Consider the following 21,602-nt stretch of genomic DNA (forward strand, 5'->3'; position numbering starts at 1 on the left):
TTAATATGTTAAATCCTTTCCAGGACTCCAGCTCAACTGACACAATGACAGTGACGTATATATGTACAGAACCCATGATATCGCAGCGTCATTAAAACCATGCCACAGTAACAATTTGGACCAAAATCAATTTGAAAAACATGATGACATTTTCTTTAATGTTGAAAATGGTTGAAAATGCAGTTTTCTTCAACCTGTTTCATACTTTGAGGCAGATCATTACGGCATGGCAGCCCATTCCTGGTCTTCAAGAGCTCCCACCCTGCCTGTTTTCCAGATCTCCAAGTCCTGCCAGCTGCTGATTAGCTCAGTCAGATGTCTTCACATTCTGATTGAATGAACACACCTGGTCCAGGTAATCAGCAGCAAGCAGTGCAAGGAGAGCAGAAAAACAGGTAGGGTGCTACCCCCCACCCCCCTCTTTATGCCATGGACACCCCCCTGCTTTACGCCATCAACCTCAAATGTCTGAATCTCTAAGGTCCAGAAAACTTGTAATATTTTTTTGTTGTTTAATTATTCTCCTATTTTCAGCAATTGGGAATAATTTAGTTATCAGAGAATGCAAGCTTCATCATTGCACAACTACTTCTTCCTATCTGCAGAACCATTTTTATCAATTACATTCCACTGCCGCTTATCTCCCCTTCCTTACCCCTGGAAGGAAATAGTCCAGTAAACAGATCTACACAAAGGTTTCTACATCCCCTTCTTTAGTGCCTAACAGAAAAATGTTCATCTGTTCTATCGCTGATATTTTAGCAAAAGTTTTTATCTTTATTTAAGCAGCTGACAGCACTGACAGGAAAAAACAGCATTTACACATGGTTCCAAAGAGACAGAGAGACAAAAGATGTTTAAGGATATTCCCCTGCATTTGGGTTATATAAATGGGGGGGAGGGGGGCGGGTTCTCTTGCACAAATGAGAATGGGAGATGGATGACTAGAAAAATCTTGAGGAGCAGATAAAGTGTATGTATTATTATGAGACCTGTTCACAATACAATAAAAGTGATTAAATCTCCTAATACTGTTATGCCATCAGTAATCACAAAACTCTAGACGGGTATTAATATCATCAATTTATCGTTTTGTATTTTTTTTAAATCTTTTTAAGAAGTTTAACCAAAACTGGCAATACCAAGGAAACTTTATTACTCCCCAACCCATGCCTACTCCTTCTGGAACTCATCATGCAAAATCCTGACTGTCTTGAAGCAGATGTAAGATATTTATCAGCAAATTTAAGGATTACAGAATTCTTATAAAACCTTAGTCATATGCACCCGTTCGGGGTTCAACCTGTACGGGTGCTTCAAGTTTTTGGGTTGTCTAGGTCTGTGGAGAGTTTTAGATGGGAACAACTGCATATTAAGGGGAACACGGGAGTGTCGTAAGGCATATTTACATTAAAGTGGGGTCATCTGGACCCCACAACACAGCACGCTGAACATATTTTTTTCCAAGGATTTTTTTATCTTTACTGGTGTCCATGGCAGACATAAAATCCTGTCCACCTTTGTCCACTTTTGACATGGGAGAGATCACACATCGATGTAAGGCTGGGGTTGTGTGGACCCCATAAGAGAGCACAATTAAAGATCCAACGGGCACTTCAACGGGACGTCATGAACACAAGAGGACGATTGTTGACTATCATTATTGATGATGATCACCAACACAGACACTAACACCGAGTTTGATACCAGTTCCTGAGTCATATCTGTTTCAACACAGATGGTCAAAAATATTTTATCATGAATAAATAACACATTTGTTCAGAAAAAAATGGTTTTCTTATTTCAACATGTGAACTATTTTTTTTTGTATCTCTTAAACTAATCTACAAAAACAAACATGTTTTTAATACAATAAATCAGTGCACATTGTTCTAATAAAGTTAAAGCAGCAAGAAATATTTTTAGCTTATGTAAGGCTTGCTGTTGGTGAACATCACCTGCATTCACTGACCAACTGACATCAACTTTTACTAAAGTTTAGTCATAACTTTTAAAAAAAACTTGTGCAGAATGATGTGTGTATCTATGCAAGTGTGTGTCTAAAATTCACAAGAGGATTCTCTGAGTCCTTCCCCTCTTCCCTCCAAATCACTGATGACTCTTCCAGCAGGACTTGGAGCAGACGAGGGAATGCAGCCATGGAAATCGTCACAAAAGCACAAGCTGAAAGCAAGTGCCCCCACATTCTCAATGACACAAAACAAAAGGTGTCTAGCTCAACTGCCCTGGAGAATAGATCTTTCCCAAAAAGTGACACAAAGGGAAAAATGTCAAAAAGGAGCCGACTGATGGAAAAAGAGAACACGTATTGAAAATACAGACTTGACCATAAAATAAAGTATGTGTCGACAGCAAGCAATCCCATTTAAAAAAGGCTCATTATTAAGTATTCCTCTCTGTGGCAGCACAATCCCGCGTGATGAGTCACTTTAACAAGCCGCTGCACATTCAGGAAGCTTTACAAGAGAAGAAGACGACAGTAAGAGAAGACTGAGGCAGAGAAAAGGGCATAGAAAAAAAGGGTTGAGTAGAAACGAGTGAGGGGTATTATCTACAGGTGCAAATTAACTGATGAAAGACCCAAAGATATTCATGAGTAGGAACTGTAAGGTTAATCAGTCATGCTGTGCGCACAAACTTGTGAAACACACTTGTGAAGCACATTGTTTTGTTGTCCAGTGATGTAAAAACGACTACAGGATGTTCTGCTGGTCATTACAGATGAAGTCAAGTCTTAGAAAGAAACTAACAAAGATGAATGTTTCATTTAGCCTTCAGCCTGTGCAATGTGCTTATCTCTGTGTGTTTATTTGTGTATTCGCAAACCTAAGCTGACAATCATGTCAGGTTTGAGGAGCCATAAATGTGTGCTGATGTGACTGTGTGGGGAAAAAAAGCACACGGTGCCTGTGTGTGTGTGTGTGTGTGTGTTTACCCAAAACCAACAATTCAGCCAGGTCAGGCCAAGACGGTAGAGGAAGACTACAATGGTTCTCCTGTGTTTACCCAGGTCACTATAGCAACCGCTGCACTCCTTGTCTGTTTGACCTTTCGAGGCGATAACAACACTGCTGACTGATGTGTGCGAGTGTGTGTGACTTATGTCGAGCTTTACGGCATGAGCAAAGTTTCTTGTTAATTCAAGCAAACAAAGTCCAATTTCTCATTTAGTTAACTATATTACATCATAATTTCACTCCTTTGGGGGCCAAAGTGTGCAAACGGGTGAACAAAACAAGAGTCTCCAAAAAAAAAAAAAAAACAGTCTAAAATTACTATTTCAAAGATGAAAAAACGCATTTTTATTTTTATTTTCTGTCTTGTTGCACATACATACCAACAGATGTAAATAAAATAGTGACGATTGCAAAACAAACAAACAAAATAACAATCTGTCTTGTTTTTACTCTGTTTTAATCATGAACAAAAATAATCAAGCATAAAAGTTTGATGATATAAAGGCAGCTGCAAAAGTTTATTTTTAATCAACTACTGAAATTAGGAAAACTCTTCTGTTGGCTAGTCTTAGTAAGTTTATGGCAATCAGATGGCCAACTGGAAACCGACCAGATTTTATGTTATTCCAAATGTTTCAAATTTGATACATCCAGGCTGGCCAGGTAAGTGCAGTGTAAGTCAACAAAGAGAGCCTGAGATGCTTTCCAAGGCCAATATTTTAGCAGCAGCTAGCAACATTCTAAATAAGCGAGCCATTACATTACTTCAAGTAAAAACGTGCATGCATAAGTGTAACTGAAATAAGAAAAAAGCTGAGGAGGAATAATGACAGATAATCCTTCTGAAAAGAGAACAAAATGAAAGGACCATAAAAACCTTCTATTAAAGGAGGAATGAAAGATTTAAAAGTTGTGTTTACAAGCAGTCAATCAATTTATTTACTGGGGAATAACATAGCTAAAGGACAATATATATTTATATGAACAACACTAGGTTTTACAAACCTCTAAAGCTCCTCAGAAATATCATGAATCAAACAGGTCCTATTCTCAATTCTGGCAATGGCTTTTTTTTTTTAAAGAAAGTTAAATGCATGCAATTTGTTTCACTTAAAAGTCTCACAACAAGAGGTAGGAAAAGTCAAACCCTTTACCCTGGTTTAAAAACAAAGTTACCAGTTTTTATGACATTTAGGATGCAGGTCACTCGAGATTTTTTGTAACTTGGTTACTTTGAGTGCATTGTAAAAAATGAGTACATTTACATACATAGTAAAACGCCAAATATCAACTTAATAAGTCAATAGGAAACACTCAATTGTACTAATCAGACTTTAAAATATAAGAGCCTTTAAGAAGACTATATTCAATGGACAGTTTAATATTTGATTTATTATTATACAAAGATTTTACATGAACCCAACCAAACAGCTACCATCATTTATTTATTACAACTCTGTTATTGTTTGCAATGGTCTAGCACATGTGTCAAAGTCAAGGCCCGGGGGCCAGATCCGGCCCTCCTGGTAATTTTATCCGGCCTGCTGGATCATTTTTAATTATTGTTATTAAAGGCTCAATTTTTTCTTGCACTGGTAACATATTGAAGCAACACTACGATTATAGAGGGTGAGAGATCAGTTATAAAGATCTCTGGCTTTCTTTTTGGAACACAGAGTTATACATCATCCTCTCCCTCCTTCTCATTGTAGTAGCAGAAAGAAAGAAATATAACAGGATAAAATAACTGAGGGCAAAACATAGCAAAACAGTCAGACAACAAAACATGTATCAAATAAAACAGAAAGATTTAATTTGTTTTTGTTAAAAAGCACACATTTTATTTTTATTTCCAGGCTTTGTTTGTTTTGTGTTGCAGCATGTTTATATTTGGATAATTTTCCCAGAATACATTTTTTTTGAAGATCAACATATTTTGGGTTATTCATACATGTAATTTTTAATTAAAAAATTATGTAAAAGTAAAGAGTGTGTTTTTCCTTTTAACATTTAGTTCATTTCTAACTTTTATAATTATAACAAAATATTTTTTTATGGAGAGAAAAAAATTGAAGGTTATTTATATAATCTGGAATAATATTCTTGCCTGTTTTTATACATATTTTTGGGAAGAATTTAAGTTTTAAGTTTACATTTTAGTTTTAGTGTGTTCAATGAATGTTTATCCTTTTTGGCCTGTGATCTAAAGTGTTTTTTAGATTTTGTGATTGAGTTTGACATCCTTGGTCTAGAATAACATTTTTTTTACTTTACATGGCAGTGCAGCTCATGTGCTGTTGTGTATATAAAATCTAATAAATATTAGCACAGTAAAGCTAATTTAACCAATACGAATCCATGGTGACATCAGTGTTACAGAAAAATGTCAGAGATATAGTCCATGGTCAAAACTCTTGGTCAGTGGTATTCCTTACAATTTTATTTTGCAGAAAAAATGGGTTTGGGTTCTTATAGGGTTAAGTACTACCATACAAGGTTAACTATGATTTATTTTCATTCTTTAAGACCAGTAACACTATAGTTAAATGTAGTATTGGGTAATTCCATTCATGCTCATTGTAAAACTAGCAAATAACTGAGTAATTTAAACGCAGCAATGGACATAAAAAAGGGAAAAGGATACCTATAAATACACAGATACACACAATGCTAATAAACGGAAATTAGTTTTCATTTCACAGTGGCATATCAAGTTGCTACAGGTCAAAAGAGGTCTCCTCAGCCCAAAAAAATGCCACGGGGCAAGGTGTTGCTTCTCTAAAAAGCCACAAATCTAGACTTAAACAGGCAGAGCACGTTCCAGTCTGGGTGTTAATGATTACTCCTACTAATTCCTACTAAAGCCTAAATCTGCATTGGTGAGATAAGTTTTTTTTAAGTATTTAAATAAAATGACATTGAAGACAAAAGAACAACCTCAGCAGAGAGGGGAACCTTGCCTATGTTATCCCTGCAAAAGATATGCTTGACCTGTTTGTAACTTTGGCAAAGCCCAAACACATAAAGAGTAATGGCTACCATGTGTGCACAGAGATAACACCTTGAAAATCCACGTATCAAGGCTGGGGAGTATGTGCCTCTTTAAACAGAAAGAGCAAGAAATTAAATGCAAAACAGTCAGGCTTTTTCCTGAGAAATTTCCATCAACTTGTCAGTACTTCTAGAAGAAAAAATATTACTTTCTGCTTATGTTTCGCCAAACTATCGCAAACCTGAACTGTGCTATGGTTGTGTGTGCACATTGGTGTTCTTGTGTGTGGCAGGAGCACCTTGGCTTCTGCTCTACAGCTCTGGAATTTCCTCCAGCTCTGTCGCCAGGGCAAGATGGCTACCATATGCCAGCTATTCACACACACAAACACACACACTGTTGAATGAAGACCGCAAACCTGCAAGCACACAACTTTGTTACACTGAAGCTAACCCAACGTATAAATAAACATAGCCTGAAATGCATAACAGAGCGGAGTAGAAGACAAAAAGGCATGCACATGTGCACATCAGGGCCTCTGTTTTTCATGTAACCATTTGTGTCACTGAGTGAGTGCGCCTTAGTAATAACTCACACAGACAAGACCAGAGATTAAAGAAAAAAATGAGCATGTATCCTCCTCACATCTGCTTGTATCAGCTTGGATAAAATGAGATTGTTGAGTATTTGTTGTCAGTTTTTTTTTTTGAGTTGTAAAACATTTACGTAGAATATGTATGCATTTAGCATTCTTAGGACACAAGTGTCTGCTTTAGTCTCATATTTGCATATTAGATAATCCCTTTGACTGTTGGGTATACTAAATCTAAATTTCGTGGCAGAAAACAAGTTAAATTTTATTAAAAAACAAAACAATTACACTTCTTAAAAATATTTTAAATACCATTACAGTCTAAAATGCTTTGATTATAAAATGTGTGGAATCATTGAAATATTGGTAGAGGGATCTCATTTCTTTTTTAAACAAACTGTCGTGAAGAACCACATCACGAAGATAAAAGACGGTAAAAGAAATGTCAATTTCGACTTCTTACAAACAATTGAGAAATGGCAACACCATTAGTTTAAGGTTGCATCAACGGTAGTTGTATAGTCAGTATATAAATTAGTCATGTCATCTGCATTAGGGGTGTGCCAAAATATCGATATTGTAATATATATCACAACATTTAGTCCTGTGATTGATTCTCAATGGGTACTCACAAAGAATCAATCCTTTAATTTTGTTTGAAAAGGCTGTAAAATGTTTTATTCGTCATCCTTTAGTGAGACGTTCCTTTGGAGGTAGTTAGGGGGCGACTGGCTGTCATTGGCACCAATGTGACTGGCACCTACTTAAATAATGTAATTTTTGTTCTGTTGTTTACAACAATTTTCCACTAAGTAGTGGTACTGCTGTTCATGTTTACCTTTGTTGACACTGAATTTTACAGATAAATGGTAAATGGCGTATACTTGTATAGCGCTTTCTACCCTCCTTCGAGGGCCCAAAGCACTTCACAGTCACAGACCCATTCACCCATTCACACACACATTCACACACTGGTGGTGGCTCCGCTGCCGAACCCTGGCGCCAACCTCCCACCAGAGGCAATTCGGGGTTCAGTGTCTTGCCCAAGGACACTTCGACACATGGGCGGGCAAGGCGGGAGTCGAACCCGCTCACTTCTGATCAGGAGTCGACCGGCCTACCGCTGCACCACGGCCGATAATTCAAATGCAATTGGTGTCAATACTTGTCAAAGACATAGTACTGATTTTAGCAATGTTGCACAAATTGTGTTCAAGCTAAAAAAATAAATGGGGATATATTTTCCTAAAAAAACATGTGGTCTTCTATATATTGTGAGCTATTAGACATGATTTTTACCAATTATTGCAGTATCGCAATATCATTGATATTGTGAGCCATGTATCGTGTATCGCATTGCATTGTGAGTTACCCAGTGATTCCCAGCCCCAATCTGCATACATGTGTATACCGTACATTATTTGTATTACTTATGGTGTACATAGTTCTTGTATACTCCAAACATTCAAGTTAAGCTTAAAACATATGGCAATAGGTTCCACTGGAGCTAAGTTATTCTCTTCCAGGGACTTGTCTTAAATGATCCTATTTTAAGAGAAGTCTGTCTGGGATTCATAGGAACCAAAACAAATTTCTTTACTTTTTTAAACTGAAGAACATGCAGGTGGTTTACCTCCTTTAGTCATCTTGAGAGCCAAGTAATTGTAACAGTTAACACCATCAGGCAAGGCAGAAACCAGACATCCCTACCCTTATACTACTTTGATTATAACAAACTGCATTATAAATTTTAGTTCTTGTGTGTGTGGCTTAACTGTGATGGTTTCCTATCATGATAAAACCTAGTCCCTTGCAAATTGATATAAAAAACACATACTTTTTCATCTTTCAAAGGCATATATTTTGATAAAACATTTGCTTAATTCTATCTTTCTTTTGAAGAAATTAGAAGTTTGGTGATGTATTACAGTTTTCACAGCTATTGCTAACTGGAAGATTACGATGATGAAGAGGACAAGTAAAAATAAGCAGCGCTGAATGTCAGCTGCTTAACATTAACCACAGACTATCATCGGTCTCCTGTGTGCAGCCAGGTGTTGGATGTTTATATTACACCGCTTGAGAGAGATGAGGAAAAGACCGAGTCCAGACAGTCAGTGCCACAATAAACACTGTCGTGTGCGAAGTTAACCACAGCCAGGTTCTGAATTTTCTCTTGTGTGCAGAGAAACTGTGATGCAAAAACTGACAATCTAAAGAATTTATTGACAACTAAGATAGCACATACATTGCTAAAGAATTCAGTCCTTGTAAACGGTTTTACTGGCAACATGAGTTGTTGTATTCTCGGAAGAAGAGCAGATATTTAGATCTAGAGCACGACTAAATGCTTGAGCTTTTGACCTTGTGCTACAAATATCAATCTGTCCGGTAAAAACCAGTGGTGCAGCAGGTTGAACATTTTATCAAATGAACTACATGAATATCTTGGCTAGTTTTCTTTTAAAAACACATTTAGTTGTGAAACTTTAGTACATGACACAGTGGTGTGGGTATGTAATTATTCACAGATTCCTAAGGCAATAGTCAGCTTTATTAAGTGTGTGTAGCTTAGTGAAACAGTTAATGTCAACAGCTAACATTTAAATAACACTCAGATTTAAAAAAAAAAAAGATTTAGTCTGACAAATTACTATGTAACTCAATAAACTAACGAAAATGTTGTTTTGTGTAAAATCTATTGAAATAATTGCAGTTTATTGTAAATTCATAGGGCAGACAAAAAATTATATAAGAAAAGTTAAATGGATAAGCCAAACCACTGTTGTGAGATAAACAAGTTTCTTATATTAAACTATGTTTAACAGTTTGGAATATGTTTAATTGGAATCAAACGGCTGTACCACTATTTTACCGTAAACTAACTTACTGTAGACAATTCAGTGACAAAAGGTTTCTAATAGGTGTGCAACGAATTACGAAACACACGGTTTGGATCATTTTTCGGATCGTAAAATGTAAAAAAAAAAAAAAAAAAAAACAGGAAAAAACAAGAAGATTAAAGTCTAAAATTACTTTTTTGAAAAGCTTTAAAACATACATTTGAGAAAAAATGTATAAAGGACTTCAAAGCATACATATACACTTACACATCTTTGAACTTTGAACATTAACAAAAATGTAAAAACATGAAGTTTCTGATTACATTTACATGTCTGGAGACCAAATCTACAAAAACTGAGAGAATAGAATGCTTAATATGCAATTTTCCCTTGCCCCTGCCACCACCCCCAATGTCCGAATTTAATCTTGAACATTAAAATCAAACTTTTATTATTGTTTTGGTATTAATTGTAGTATTGAAACTAACTGTGGGAACATTTAAAGATTTCAAATAATTATTATTATTCGTAGTACATGTGCAGGTGAGGCACTGCCAGGCCCAATTTTCTTGGTAAATTTTTTTTATCCTTTTGGTTTGCCATACTGCCTTCCCCTGGCAGCACATCCTGGTTGCAGGAGCAGTGGCTGTCCCACAGCTTCAGGTTAACAGACCTTTGGAAAAAACTGTCAAATAGCAACTTTGACGCATGTTAAAACAAAGACTGTGTACAGTGCATGAATCTGATGCCAATTGCATTCGTTATAGACAGACAATTGATTTTAATAATGTGAGGGAGATACACAGCGGCAGCGGAGGAGGAGGGGAGCTTACCCGTGTGGGCAAAACCATGGCAAGAGATCAGTACGGACCATGGATTATCCCTGATCTGTTACACCCCTAGTTTCTAACCTTTTGAACTCTCACCAAAACATCTGTCATTCCACTGACCACTGCTATGACAAATGACAACACTTGTGCAACTACATTAGCAGTGTTTGTGTGTAGTTGTAAAGTGACTTTTGTTTCTGGTGGATGGTTCAAGAAGTGAATTGTAGTGTAACGGTTTGAATCGGTGCCTTTAGATTATGGTAATGACGGCCAAAAACAAATCTGTTCTATTTTAGCCAATGACAGACTTTGTATACACACACCCACCTCTCCTTTCCCATCTGCTCTTTGTTATTTAACAAAGCTTTGCACACATATAAACAGCCACAGGGCGATGCATAGACACATAAACAATCAACAGGGTGATCAATCACAGCCATTGTATTGCCAGTTCATCATTAGAAAACATAATCAAATCTGTGACAACAAGAGAAAAAGCTAGTTTTCATGTCAATGAGGAGTTAATCATCCATTACTAGAAGCTGTATTCGCAGGCTGTGCTAAAGCAACACGAATTTATTTTAATCATACTATCTATGGATCATTTCATCTCATTGTCAGTGTCTACAAAAATATATCAAATGAAAGAATACACACTCACACATAAACTCTGTCCTGTTGATGACAGTTGAGTCAAAGTCAGTCCAAGTCAACAATGCAGCAGATTGGCTAAACAGCAACTTCTGACCACTTTGGCTTGGCCAAACTCCTCTAATGAACTGCAGTTGGAGTGCTGAGTTTCTTCATGTGTTAGAGACTGGTATAATCAATTTTGTTTGGACTAGAAGGCTTTCGGGAAACCATAACAAATTCTATACATAATGGTTTGGTGTAAGGTTAGGGTGTAAACTGAAGCTATGGTTAGCCAACAACTGTCAATGGTTAATACTGGAACAAGGATTAAGGTTATGTGATAAAAATGAGTCGGGATCGATACAATGTCTGACCAAAAATAGCAAAGTATTTCTTTTTCTTTTTTGTGTCTGTGCATGTTCCTGCCTGGATCTACAGTACATGCAAGTGAATTTGGCTGGCGCCAATCTACAGCTGGAAACAATTAGAAAGACAGAACAGACAGTTATAGATTACCATTTGATTCAATGCTGAGAGATCCATATACACAAAATTGGATAAACTGGACAGTTTACAATATGGAACAATAGCCATTTGTCTAAATTGACAATATGTTGCAACAGTGAGGAGAAAAAAACTGAATAGATCTGAAGTTTTCCCATAAAGCCAGAGGTAAAAAAGTACCCCCCTTTATACATTTTCTTTGCATAATTGGTAACTTGAAGGATGACAAGTAGTTACTGTTCTGTTAGTTCATTTGGTGTGTACCCCAGTGAGCATAAACCACATAAAGTGAAGGAGAGCGATTTCTCTGAAGTTAGAAATATATAGGCATATATTTTAAAGATAAAGACTATAAGATCAACTCCAAAAGACATGATGTTCTCATGATAACAGCTATACATGCTATTCAGAGGTTTAAGGTCAATGAGGCACATGCTCCTGGACTGAAAGAAGAAAGAGGATGACAAGTTTAAGCTAATAAAAATAATGAACAGAGCCCTGAATAACTTCTTAGGACATTAAAGGTCAACTCAAAGTCAGAAAAGTTGGTCTCAGATACAGATCAAGGGCCTTCCAAAAGGAACCAAAACACACAACTAAAATAAAACATCCAAGAATGGATATGAATGAAACACTGGACTATTGTGAAGTTGAATTCCATGAGATCTGACCTTAATGTTATTGAACATCTGTGGCAGGTGTTGAAACATGCCATCTGGAGGGGGCCTCCGAAAATAAAATTTGAGACAAATTACACAGTTTGCTTTTTAGGAATGTTCAAACAGGTGATAGGTAGTTACAATTGGTTAGCTAATGATTGAAGTGATGACTCCAGAGGGAGAGCAACATTAATATTAAGGATTTACCATGCCAAGGCCACTTTAATTTGTTACTTTAAATGTGATTTTCATTTGGCTAACAAGGCATACTAATAGCTATATTGAGATGTGTATTTTTTTAACATGCATGACCCTAACCCCCACCCTTTGTTGGAAAAACATACCTTTGAGCCCAACCATGACCTTTCATCCACCGCTACAAAAATATTCCTGTGCCTGAACTTAAACTTAGCAGTCAGTTGGGAAGAATTTAAGGCTTCATTGCATATTATGGCACCTAAAAATATAATGTGTTTCCTTTTTAGGTTAAAAACAAGCATTACCACATCCTGAATAACCCTGTCTGGACAGCTGATTATGGTTAGTACATTTTACCATAAATTCCCAAATAATTTTTGTCTTTTCATACACTTCCAAATATTCAAAATATATATTTTTTTCCTTTTAACCACGCAGCATCAAATGTCACTTAACTTCTATTTTGGGGGCGGTTGAGAAATTGGGGGAGGGGGGGGTGGGCTTTGAAGGGGCCTTCCTATGAAAAAACAACTTTTTGAGCTTTTAAGTATTTTATACTGTTCATTCCTCACTATAAACTACCCCAAAACGTAATTTTGATCCATTCACAGATTTCTGTGTAATCCTCTAAAAACCACCGCTCTTAGCAGCATTCCCTTCCATACCCACGAAAATGAGCGGGTCCTCACAAGCTTACATCATAATTTAAGAACCGCCCCCTCCAGGAAGAGTCTGCTCCACCTCCAGGCTAACAAACACTTTCTCTGCAAAGTTAGCAGTGATCAGCTAGCTTCACGGACACAAGGACAAGGACACAACTGCCAAGCCAGGAATCTGAACTAGCAACCAATTGACTACACAACCAAGTAAGGGTCAACCCCCAAATAATACACACAAACACCCTTTTAGCTTGGATGAAGCCATTATCGCAATTGGATCCAAACTAACAAATGTAACAAAAATTAAAAAAAAGAAAGAAAATCTTTGAGTCATTACACATTTGTGTACTTTCCCTGAAGTAATGATAACAAAAGGAAAATGATAATTTATAGTCATGTGAGAGTACATGATATGAAACACACATAGCAGGAAGTAACAGAAGCATTTCCTGCTATTCTATATTGAATTAGGACAATTAGTGTGCACAGAGGTGTATGTGTTTTACTTTCTCCACCAGATGACCTTCACACAGTCAGCAGAGCTCTCACCAAGCTTTCACCAGGAAGGAAAACATAGGAAACATATACAAGAAAATTACACTGACATGTTAGGGCAAACATACGCACATGCACACTCAGATACACACGATGGATAGTCCTCCCCCAACCACCCACACATATTTTGACCATCCCACGCTCACACACAGCCCCTCGACACTAGAACGATGAGTCACTCTTCTGGGAACTCTATGCTTTCTCCATTAGTACAGACTGGGTAACTGACTGTTCTTACATGCAGAGAAGACAGGTAGAGAGTCAAGTTGATATCCAACTAGCAAAAGAAGGAAAAAGGGGAAGAGATAAAGTAGAAGGAATTGATATACAGAAACGTGTAAAAGATAAAGCGACACTGTAAAATCCCGGTGGTTGGTAAAAGAAAAAACACTAAACTTTTAGTCATGGCACAATACTTTCTTAAGGGTTATGAAAAGATAATCCACAAAAGAAAAACGTAAAGAGGTTGTGTTTTCTTTAAAAATGTTAGCCAAACTTTTTAAAAGTTATCCCGTAAAAGAAAGAAAAATGGGTCACTGGTATCATTTTTAATACTATTACTGGATGTCCTGTATCACTCAACCTAATGAACTTTAACTGACTGTGTACACAAAACTTAGCAAACACATAGAACGATTGCACTTTCATGGGTAACAGGGTATAACAAATGCAAGATTAGAAGACAAAGGTAGATCTTACCCTAAATACTTTATGATCAGCAACTTTTTTCAACATTTCAGCTGTGTAATGGAAAACAAAAATTATCTTCTAAGAAAAGAATATTAAATGGTTAAATACCTTAATATGTTGGCAAATCTATCAAAATGCAATGATTACAATATTATATACTACATGCTCAATATAAAAAAAGGAAAAATTAGTTTAAAAACAGACAAACTGGAACATTTTTGTTCCAGTTTTTCATCTACGAGAAAACTCCAAAAGAATAGTGAGTAGAAATAAACACTGTAAAAGATCAGGAAGCAACCCAAAAACATTTTTCAGTCAACCAAAAAACAAGCAAACAAACAGTGAACACAAAAGATGAACAGCAGCAAGGTAAAGCAATACATTTACAAAAGTATTTAAACAATACAAAACTGATCCCCAAAATGAAAAAAAATGGCTTGTTTTTTCCTTAAAGGTAAATGAAAGTTTTTTTGATCAGACAAAAAGACCACACAGTCGAACAAACGGCCCTCATACAGCATTGACCAAAGTAAAAACACGCACACCCACCAAAGAAGTCACATGACTATAATTGGTATCAAACCAACAGATTTTAATCATGTAAAAGTCAAAATTATGTCATAAAACAATCACTACACCATTTAAATGTTAATTACTAGAAGCATAATTACAATAAAAATAGGAATCACAGTTTTAAAAATGAAAACAGAGACAAGCCCTCATCAGACTGTTTGGCTGTTTACACACACCGGCCTCACAGGCAGCACATTACTCAACTCGTTTGCTCAAGATGGGAAAACAGATAAAAGGCGGATTTATAGAGTACCACCATGATTTGGTTTCAAAGTTTGTTGATTCTGAGACCCAATATGTTTGTTTGTACATACACACATGTGTGCCTCTGTTGAAGTGATTCAGGACACAGATAAAAAGTCTGTTCGAGATCAAAGGCAGTAGCAAATGAAGGGAAGTTTTTAGATTTTAAGCCTGCTAAACCTGACAAAGTAGTACATGATCATACCAGGCAGTCCTGCTTTACTGTAGGCATGTCGTCTGAAGATATTGTTTGTACAGAACATAACTGTCAAACACAAATAACTTTAATCTGCATGTGGACAGCAGGAAGTTTGTTAAGCAACCATGGTCATATGGGTCTTTTCCTTAGCCCCCTTCATTTCCACTGGAGGAACCACCACGCAGACCAGCCCCAGCAGAGAGATAATACTTTACCTGAAATATTTGGGTTGGATGACTGCCATCCTGAAGTCTTAAGAGACTGATTCTCAAAAAATCTGATCTCTGCCTTGTTTTAGTCATTTGCCTCAAAGATAACCAGTATTTCTTGTTGTATTCCAAGGAAAGTTACTTCAGGTAGACACAATCTCCAAAGTCCACCATACATGGAGCTGCTTTGGTACTGAAAACAATGTGACGGTCAAGGAAGTTTTTTAATCACAAGAAAAAAACAAGGTCTAATTGCCAGCGTTTTCTAGTAATCAAGAGTGCCTCTGATAAGACAATAGAGAAATCAGAGCAAGTGTTTTAATCTCTGTTTCCTAACTGTGCTTATAGTGCATGTTAAACATGAAAGCCTTGTATGGTTGTGTACCAAGTACAGATTTTTGGGGAAAGTTTTAAAAATTATTTTTTTTATTTTATTTTAGTTAAGTGAGAAAAAGACTACTTAATGAAGAGCCAAGAGGTAAGTTTAAACAATAACTTTAATTTGTTTTTTATTTCATATGAGGCCATCAATGCATACATAAAAAACGTCCTAGTCATCATGGAAACATTTTTAAAAGTCGAATACAGCTAAAACGTTCCTGGTTACACAGGCTGCTGTCCAACAAGGAATCCCAGGTAGATCAACACACTTAAATTTACCCACACTCCCCTGTACTCTCAGGCTTTGTTAAAGTTTAATCTCACAATTGCTCCAGGCTTGAAAAAAAATCTTAATTGTATCTATGGACACCAAAGTTTGTTTTAGCATTTGGTCTTTTCAGCAAATTGAAAGTTATGTTTCCAAATGCAAAATTGAACAGAGTTTGAGTTTAAGATTTGTTTAGTTCAGTTTAGCATTGGTTAACTAAAGAGATTTTTTGTAGTTTTTTTCCATTGTTAATGCTTTCTAACACTAGCTAAATATTGACTTACAGACAACTCTATTTAGAAACCATTCAACCAAACAGGGTCCATCTGCTCATCATTGGATCCTTTCTAATACCAGACACCACAGCATGTGTGTTATGTGATACTTTAACCTAACATGACTACTGAGGGGATTTCCACGATTTGCTTTGTTGAGTATTTTTCTTGAAGCTGTGCAGATATTTACTTACCAGCCATTATCTGCTTTGGTACATTTGAAATAAACAATTCCACACACTGAACTTGAATTAACTAAATACAAAAAATAATGTTGCTATTCAAACAACAAATTTGTGCCAACAAAAAACCCTGAAACTGCTCTTTCATTTACTTTGATATCAAAATACCAAAAGGTTAACGATTGTTCATTATATCTAACTTCTTATTTCCCAGCAAAACTGTTTCAAATCCATGTTTTTTTTAACCAAACCTAGAGCAGCAAACAGGAAGTACATTTTTTGTATTAAACTTCTAAAGAAGCAAAGGAATGTCAAACTATTTTTTCAGATAATTTTCAAGGCACTTTTAATCAATAACTGTGTTTAACCAACACTCTAAACCAACAGTGTAATAATATTTAACATTCCCTCATAAAAACAAATGTGGTTAATTGATCCTACCTTGCATTTTAAATGTATAAAACCTAAGAAATAGATGTACACAACTTTTTTTTAACAAAAATAACCTCCAGGTTTGTTGCGTTGCATTTTAAAATTGCATTGAACATACTGTGGACTTAATCTAGTTTTTAGAAATGTTTACAGTAAATTATGCAATATAGATCTATACCTGAAATTGATTGATTTGATCAAATTATTTTAGGATTTGCAAATTAAAATACTGCCAACAAATAAAAAGGACAGACATTCTGGGACAGCTGCACCATCAGTGTGCATGTCCTCCAACACTAGTTTAGTGATTGCCTTATTCTCATGTGTATTTGTCTGCTTGCCAAATCAGATATGATCACCATGCTCGATAACACCCATGTACTACCCTTCTTTAAGATTGCTAAAACACCATGAAGACAACAAACAGAGCAGGACCAGGAAGGAAGGTAAAGCAAGGCAGGCAGACGGATGCAAAAGAAAAATAAAATATACATGGAGGAAGCAGAGGAGCAGCTGACAAAAGAACACCTGAGCAAAAGTGGGTAAGACAGGAAAATATTAAGAGGAGTAGAGGATCCCCTAAAAAAGTAACAAAAAATGTGGAAACATCTCTAAAAGGTTTAAACTTAATTGCATGGAGAAGCTTGAGCATTCTTTTTTCAAGTACACACCAATTAAAACCTTTAAAACTCAGATACATGCTGACTACACCTAACTGTTCATTTATTTAACCAGACAAGTCTATTAATTATTCATGACCAGCCCAGTAAAAATAGTCACCTCCATGTCAAGAAAAAAAAACTGTGAAGGTGATGCGGTTTAACAGTCTTTCCACTGAACTACAGGACAGCCTTCTCATGTTAAAGTACTAAGAAGTCACTGTTACCCAAAGGTGTTGACTGGAAACTTTTTACAGCACTAGTGTTTCCTCTTACTAGTTTTACACCTCTGTTAAGCAGATCCACAATGTTCAATTACTGTTGACTTCAGATCCAATTAAATTTTCAAACACCCAAATGATAACTGGTATTTGAACCTTTAGCTTTATTTTCCATAGATGCAGCACATAGTCAAACCGCCTTAAAACTTCCTTTCAGTAACAACCAAGAACCAAATCATCACAAAGCAAAACAAAAAAAAGCTGTTTGTTTCTAAAAAAAGGTCAATTTTAATTTTACTTAAGACTTGTAGAAAGCTCTTAGGAGCAATCCACCAACAGAATTTTTGCTTTTTCTTTGAACCCCAGCTTTTATGGTCTGGTTATCCAGTCCATCAAGAGGTCAAATTCAGTCTGGAAGTTGTTGTCACTGTCACTGATTCAGAATAAACCATTATTTTCCAATGCAAGCTGCTATTTCTATAGATTTTTGCTTTAGCCATGTGCACTATTGTTAAAAAAAAAGAAGGAAATTATTGGCAGGTGGGCAGAATTGGACATAACACAAGACTGAAGTGAATAAAACTACATAAAAGTGATAACAGAGGGGACAACATATAGTTCAAATGGACGGGTATGCCAACAGATTGTAACAACAAAGTCAACATCCACTGCATATGCATGATTATGGTCATCACTGGCATATACTTAATACAAGGGTATACTAATGAAGTATCCCTTAACAGAGGAACTGATATCGGTCACCAAAGTTATCATCAATTTATGCAGTTATTGTCCTATAAAAATGTTGGCATTGGGTGCATCCCTATCACTACTGCTCTAGATAACAGTATCTCATCACATACCAAAACAATAATTGATTAAATTTTTTTTTTTAGAAAAAGTATTAACACAAGATTCCACCACTATAGTGAAAACAATCTGTCATAAATGAACAACTAGTAGACATTTCTGAAACCAAATGTCTGACCTAAAACACATCAATAGTATCTAACAACAATTTAATATTTTCCCCAATTACTTGCCTCACTAGTCTCATAAATAACTTTCTCTTTGTTTTTTTCTATTGTTTTGAATTTTGTTTCCTCGTCCAAGTATTCAGTGCTTGATGCCATGAAGAAGGACGGTTGGAGCAGAAAGATTACTCTTGTTTTATTGACTCATATCAATATTTTTACATCAGGATAAACACTTGTTTTTACCACAGAGAGACAATAGTTATTTCAATCCCAAGGTTTAGAATTGTATATGTCATAAAACCGAAAAAAATATATGAAAAAATTTGCGAATCAGACCTAAGAAGATAAAACAACGTTTAAAAAGGGTTTGAGGTTACAGTTTTACATTATTGAAATTTGACCTTTCTATGTGGCGGGGGCAAGGTCCTAGAGACATGCATATTTTACATGCCTTTCTTTAACATAGATGGAAAGAAACAAGAATCTTACATTTCACTTCAGCAGAAGTCAATAACACCATTACTCTTCTGTCTTTTATCTCTATTCAGAAATGTACGCGTACTTTTTAAAGTGTTTTCAAAAGATGTTTTGCCTCCCTAAACTATTTTGTAAAGGTTAAAAAGTTGCTTGTAAAAAAAGTTAAAAGATATTATGATTTTTTTTTCAAAAAAACAACATGTCTCAAGAGGGAGTGGTTAAAACAAATTTATTTTTGGAGTTTCTGCAGAACAACTCGCAAATTCAGCATTTTCAGCAGGAAAATGTGAATACAATTGAATTTTGTTATCAGAACTTTATTATCAAACACGTTAGTTTACATTTCTAACAAACCATTGTAGTAGCAGATAAAAAAATACACCTTCAATAATAAAAGATCCACATCAAGTAAACTGCCTTTTATAACCTGCTACTTCAATAGATTCAACCTGGTTGAATGAGAGAAAAACGAGATATTTCTAACTGGCATTTACTGAAGCTTCAATGTAAAACCTGCTTCTTCACTGGGACATCTAGTGTTTAAGATATTTTGGTCATGAAGGGTCCCTCAGTATACGCTCCTTTAGAAACCCCAATGTTGTATTTAAATTTGCACTTGAAGATGGGAATGATCAAACACAAGACAGCTGTTGGAGTGACACTGGTAGGTCGTGGTCGCACCACAGTTTGTTTGTTCAGCTTTTTTATGGCAAGTGTTAAAGCTCACCTAAGCTCTGCTATGGACCAGACCCACAGCAAAGAGAGTAAATAACTTACTGCATAGAGCAAAATAAGTGGCCTGTAACACAAAGTTAAAGAAGCAAAAGGTACAAAAAGTTAGAAAATGTTTCCTAGAATGCGTAAAAGAGTAAACAAAGTGTAGGTAGAAGGTACAGGCAATTAATACAACAAATATAGTCAGGATTAACAAGACAACCAGGTTTTCTCTGCATCATCAGAATGATATATTCAGGATTAAGACTGGCTGTTCATTACTAGTGTGGGAACATTTAGGTACTTTACTATTGAATTAAGCTATAATTCAGAGGGTTAACACAATTATAGTATGATTAGTGATTCATCTTGATGATCTTTTTCTGGAACAGAATTCTTTCTGTTCAGTATATAAGTGCTGTGTGAAAACATGCATTAGTATAGATCCCTACATAATCCACTTCTATTTATTGAATACTTGAATGGAAACTGTAGCAAACCGACAGAAAAATTGCATTGATTCATGCATTGAAGCACTACACAAACAAACAGGAAAAAAAATGTAGATCTGAATTAACACATTCTTAACTTTCTAGGGATGTAAACACCTTTGCTTATTGTAAATTATGTGAGCTTACAGCAATTTTCACATTAAGCGGTGTGTAGAGTCCAACTGTCCTGGTCTCACATTAGGTGAAGTGTCAGGTGACAATTTTCCAATTTTCCATGGTACTTAAACTGGTTTTTAGGTTGTGACTCGACTGACTGCTTCTCTTCTCTTTAATATTTGACGGAGGTTCTTCAGTGGAAATAAAAAAGTAAAATCAATTTACATTGATCGCAGCTTGAACACAGTGAACTCATTTCAGATGGTTGATTTGCTGTTGTGGTACAACGTCTCTCTGATGGAATGCTATGCCTCAGCTAACATTTTCAAAAACTGAAGGAAAGTGTGAATTCTTGATGCTAAATATCAAAATAAAACTTCACATTGCAATGCATTTTGGACTGAGCTTCAAAGACACTAACATGTCTAAAAGTTAATCTTTTTAATGCAGAGTCAGCATGTAGGATTAAGATCTTAAATTAACGATTTACTGTTATTTTCCTTTATTTTGGAGACAAGGATGAAGTTAGCCAGTACAACTTTTTCCATTTTCAGACTTTCTACGTTTGCACCACATTTAAAGATACCCAGAATAAAAATGTAAAAAAAAATTAAAAATTAGCCAAATAATTCTGACTTTTTCTTATTCACATCCAAGGAACATTCCAAATGTAGCAGTAAGTTAGCATAACTCTTGTTTCTGAACAATTTTCTGTAACTAAAAGATAAAGAGGAGCCTTTTCTTAAACAAATATTATTCTACACTGCCAGGCTGTAAGCTTGTCCACTTGTACAAAAATGAAAAGTCATATTTATTATTTAAAACCAGATTATTTTACCTTTAATGACAGGGTTTTTCCTGCATAGAGAATTTGGTGGCGGCCACCACCACCAAATTTACAAGCGCCACCAGCTCATGCCGTTTAATCAAACCCGTGATCAAGTGTTTCCAAGCCGTGATCTTTCAGTCATTTGTAACTGCGATTACACACACCCACTAGTAAGGGCGACTGACCCTGTGTCCAAATAAGAACATATAACGGAGGCACTGA

At 35.9% G+C, this 21,602-nt stretch overlaps 1 protein-coding gene across 4 annotated transcripts in view; it reads right to left on the reverse strand.

Annotated features, from left to right (window-relative positions):
- il11ra (interleukin 11 receptor, alpha) overlaps positions 1-21,602 on the reverse strand; it is a 46,936-nt gene that overhangs the window by 17,055 nt on the left and 8,279 nt on the right. The window contains exon 1 of one of the 4 annotated variants that reach the window (XM_024299267.2): positions 2,957-3,315. The exons of 1 other annotated variant lie outside the window; for it this stretch is intronic. Coding sequence is in view for 2 of the 3 variants with exons in the window: in XM_036214448.1 (XP_036070341.1) it covers positions 195-203 (9 nt within the window). In the remaining variant the exon portion in view is untranslated. Of the gene's footprint in view, positions 1-194; positions 240-2,956; positions 3,316-21,602 lie in introns of those variants that run through there. 2 more of the 4 variants (XM_036214448.1, XM_024299265.2) reach the window with 2 other exon arrangements.

The sequence above is a fragment of the Oryzias melastigma genome, linkage group LG12 (assembly GCF_002922805.2).
Source record: "Oryzias melastigma strain HK-1 linkage group LG12, ASM292280v2, whole genome shotgun sequence".
In the NCBI taxonomy this organism is placed as follows: Eukaryota; Metazoa; Chordata; class Actinopteri; order Beloniformes; family Adrianichthyidae; genus Oryzias; species Oryzias melastigma.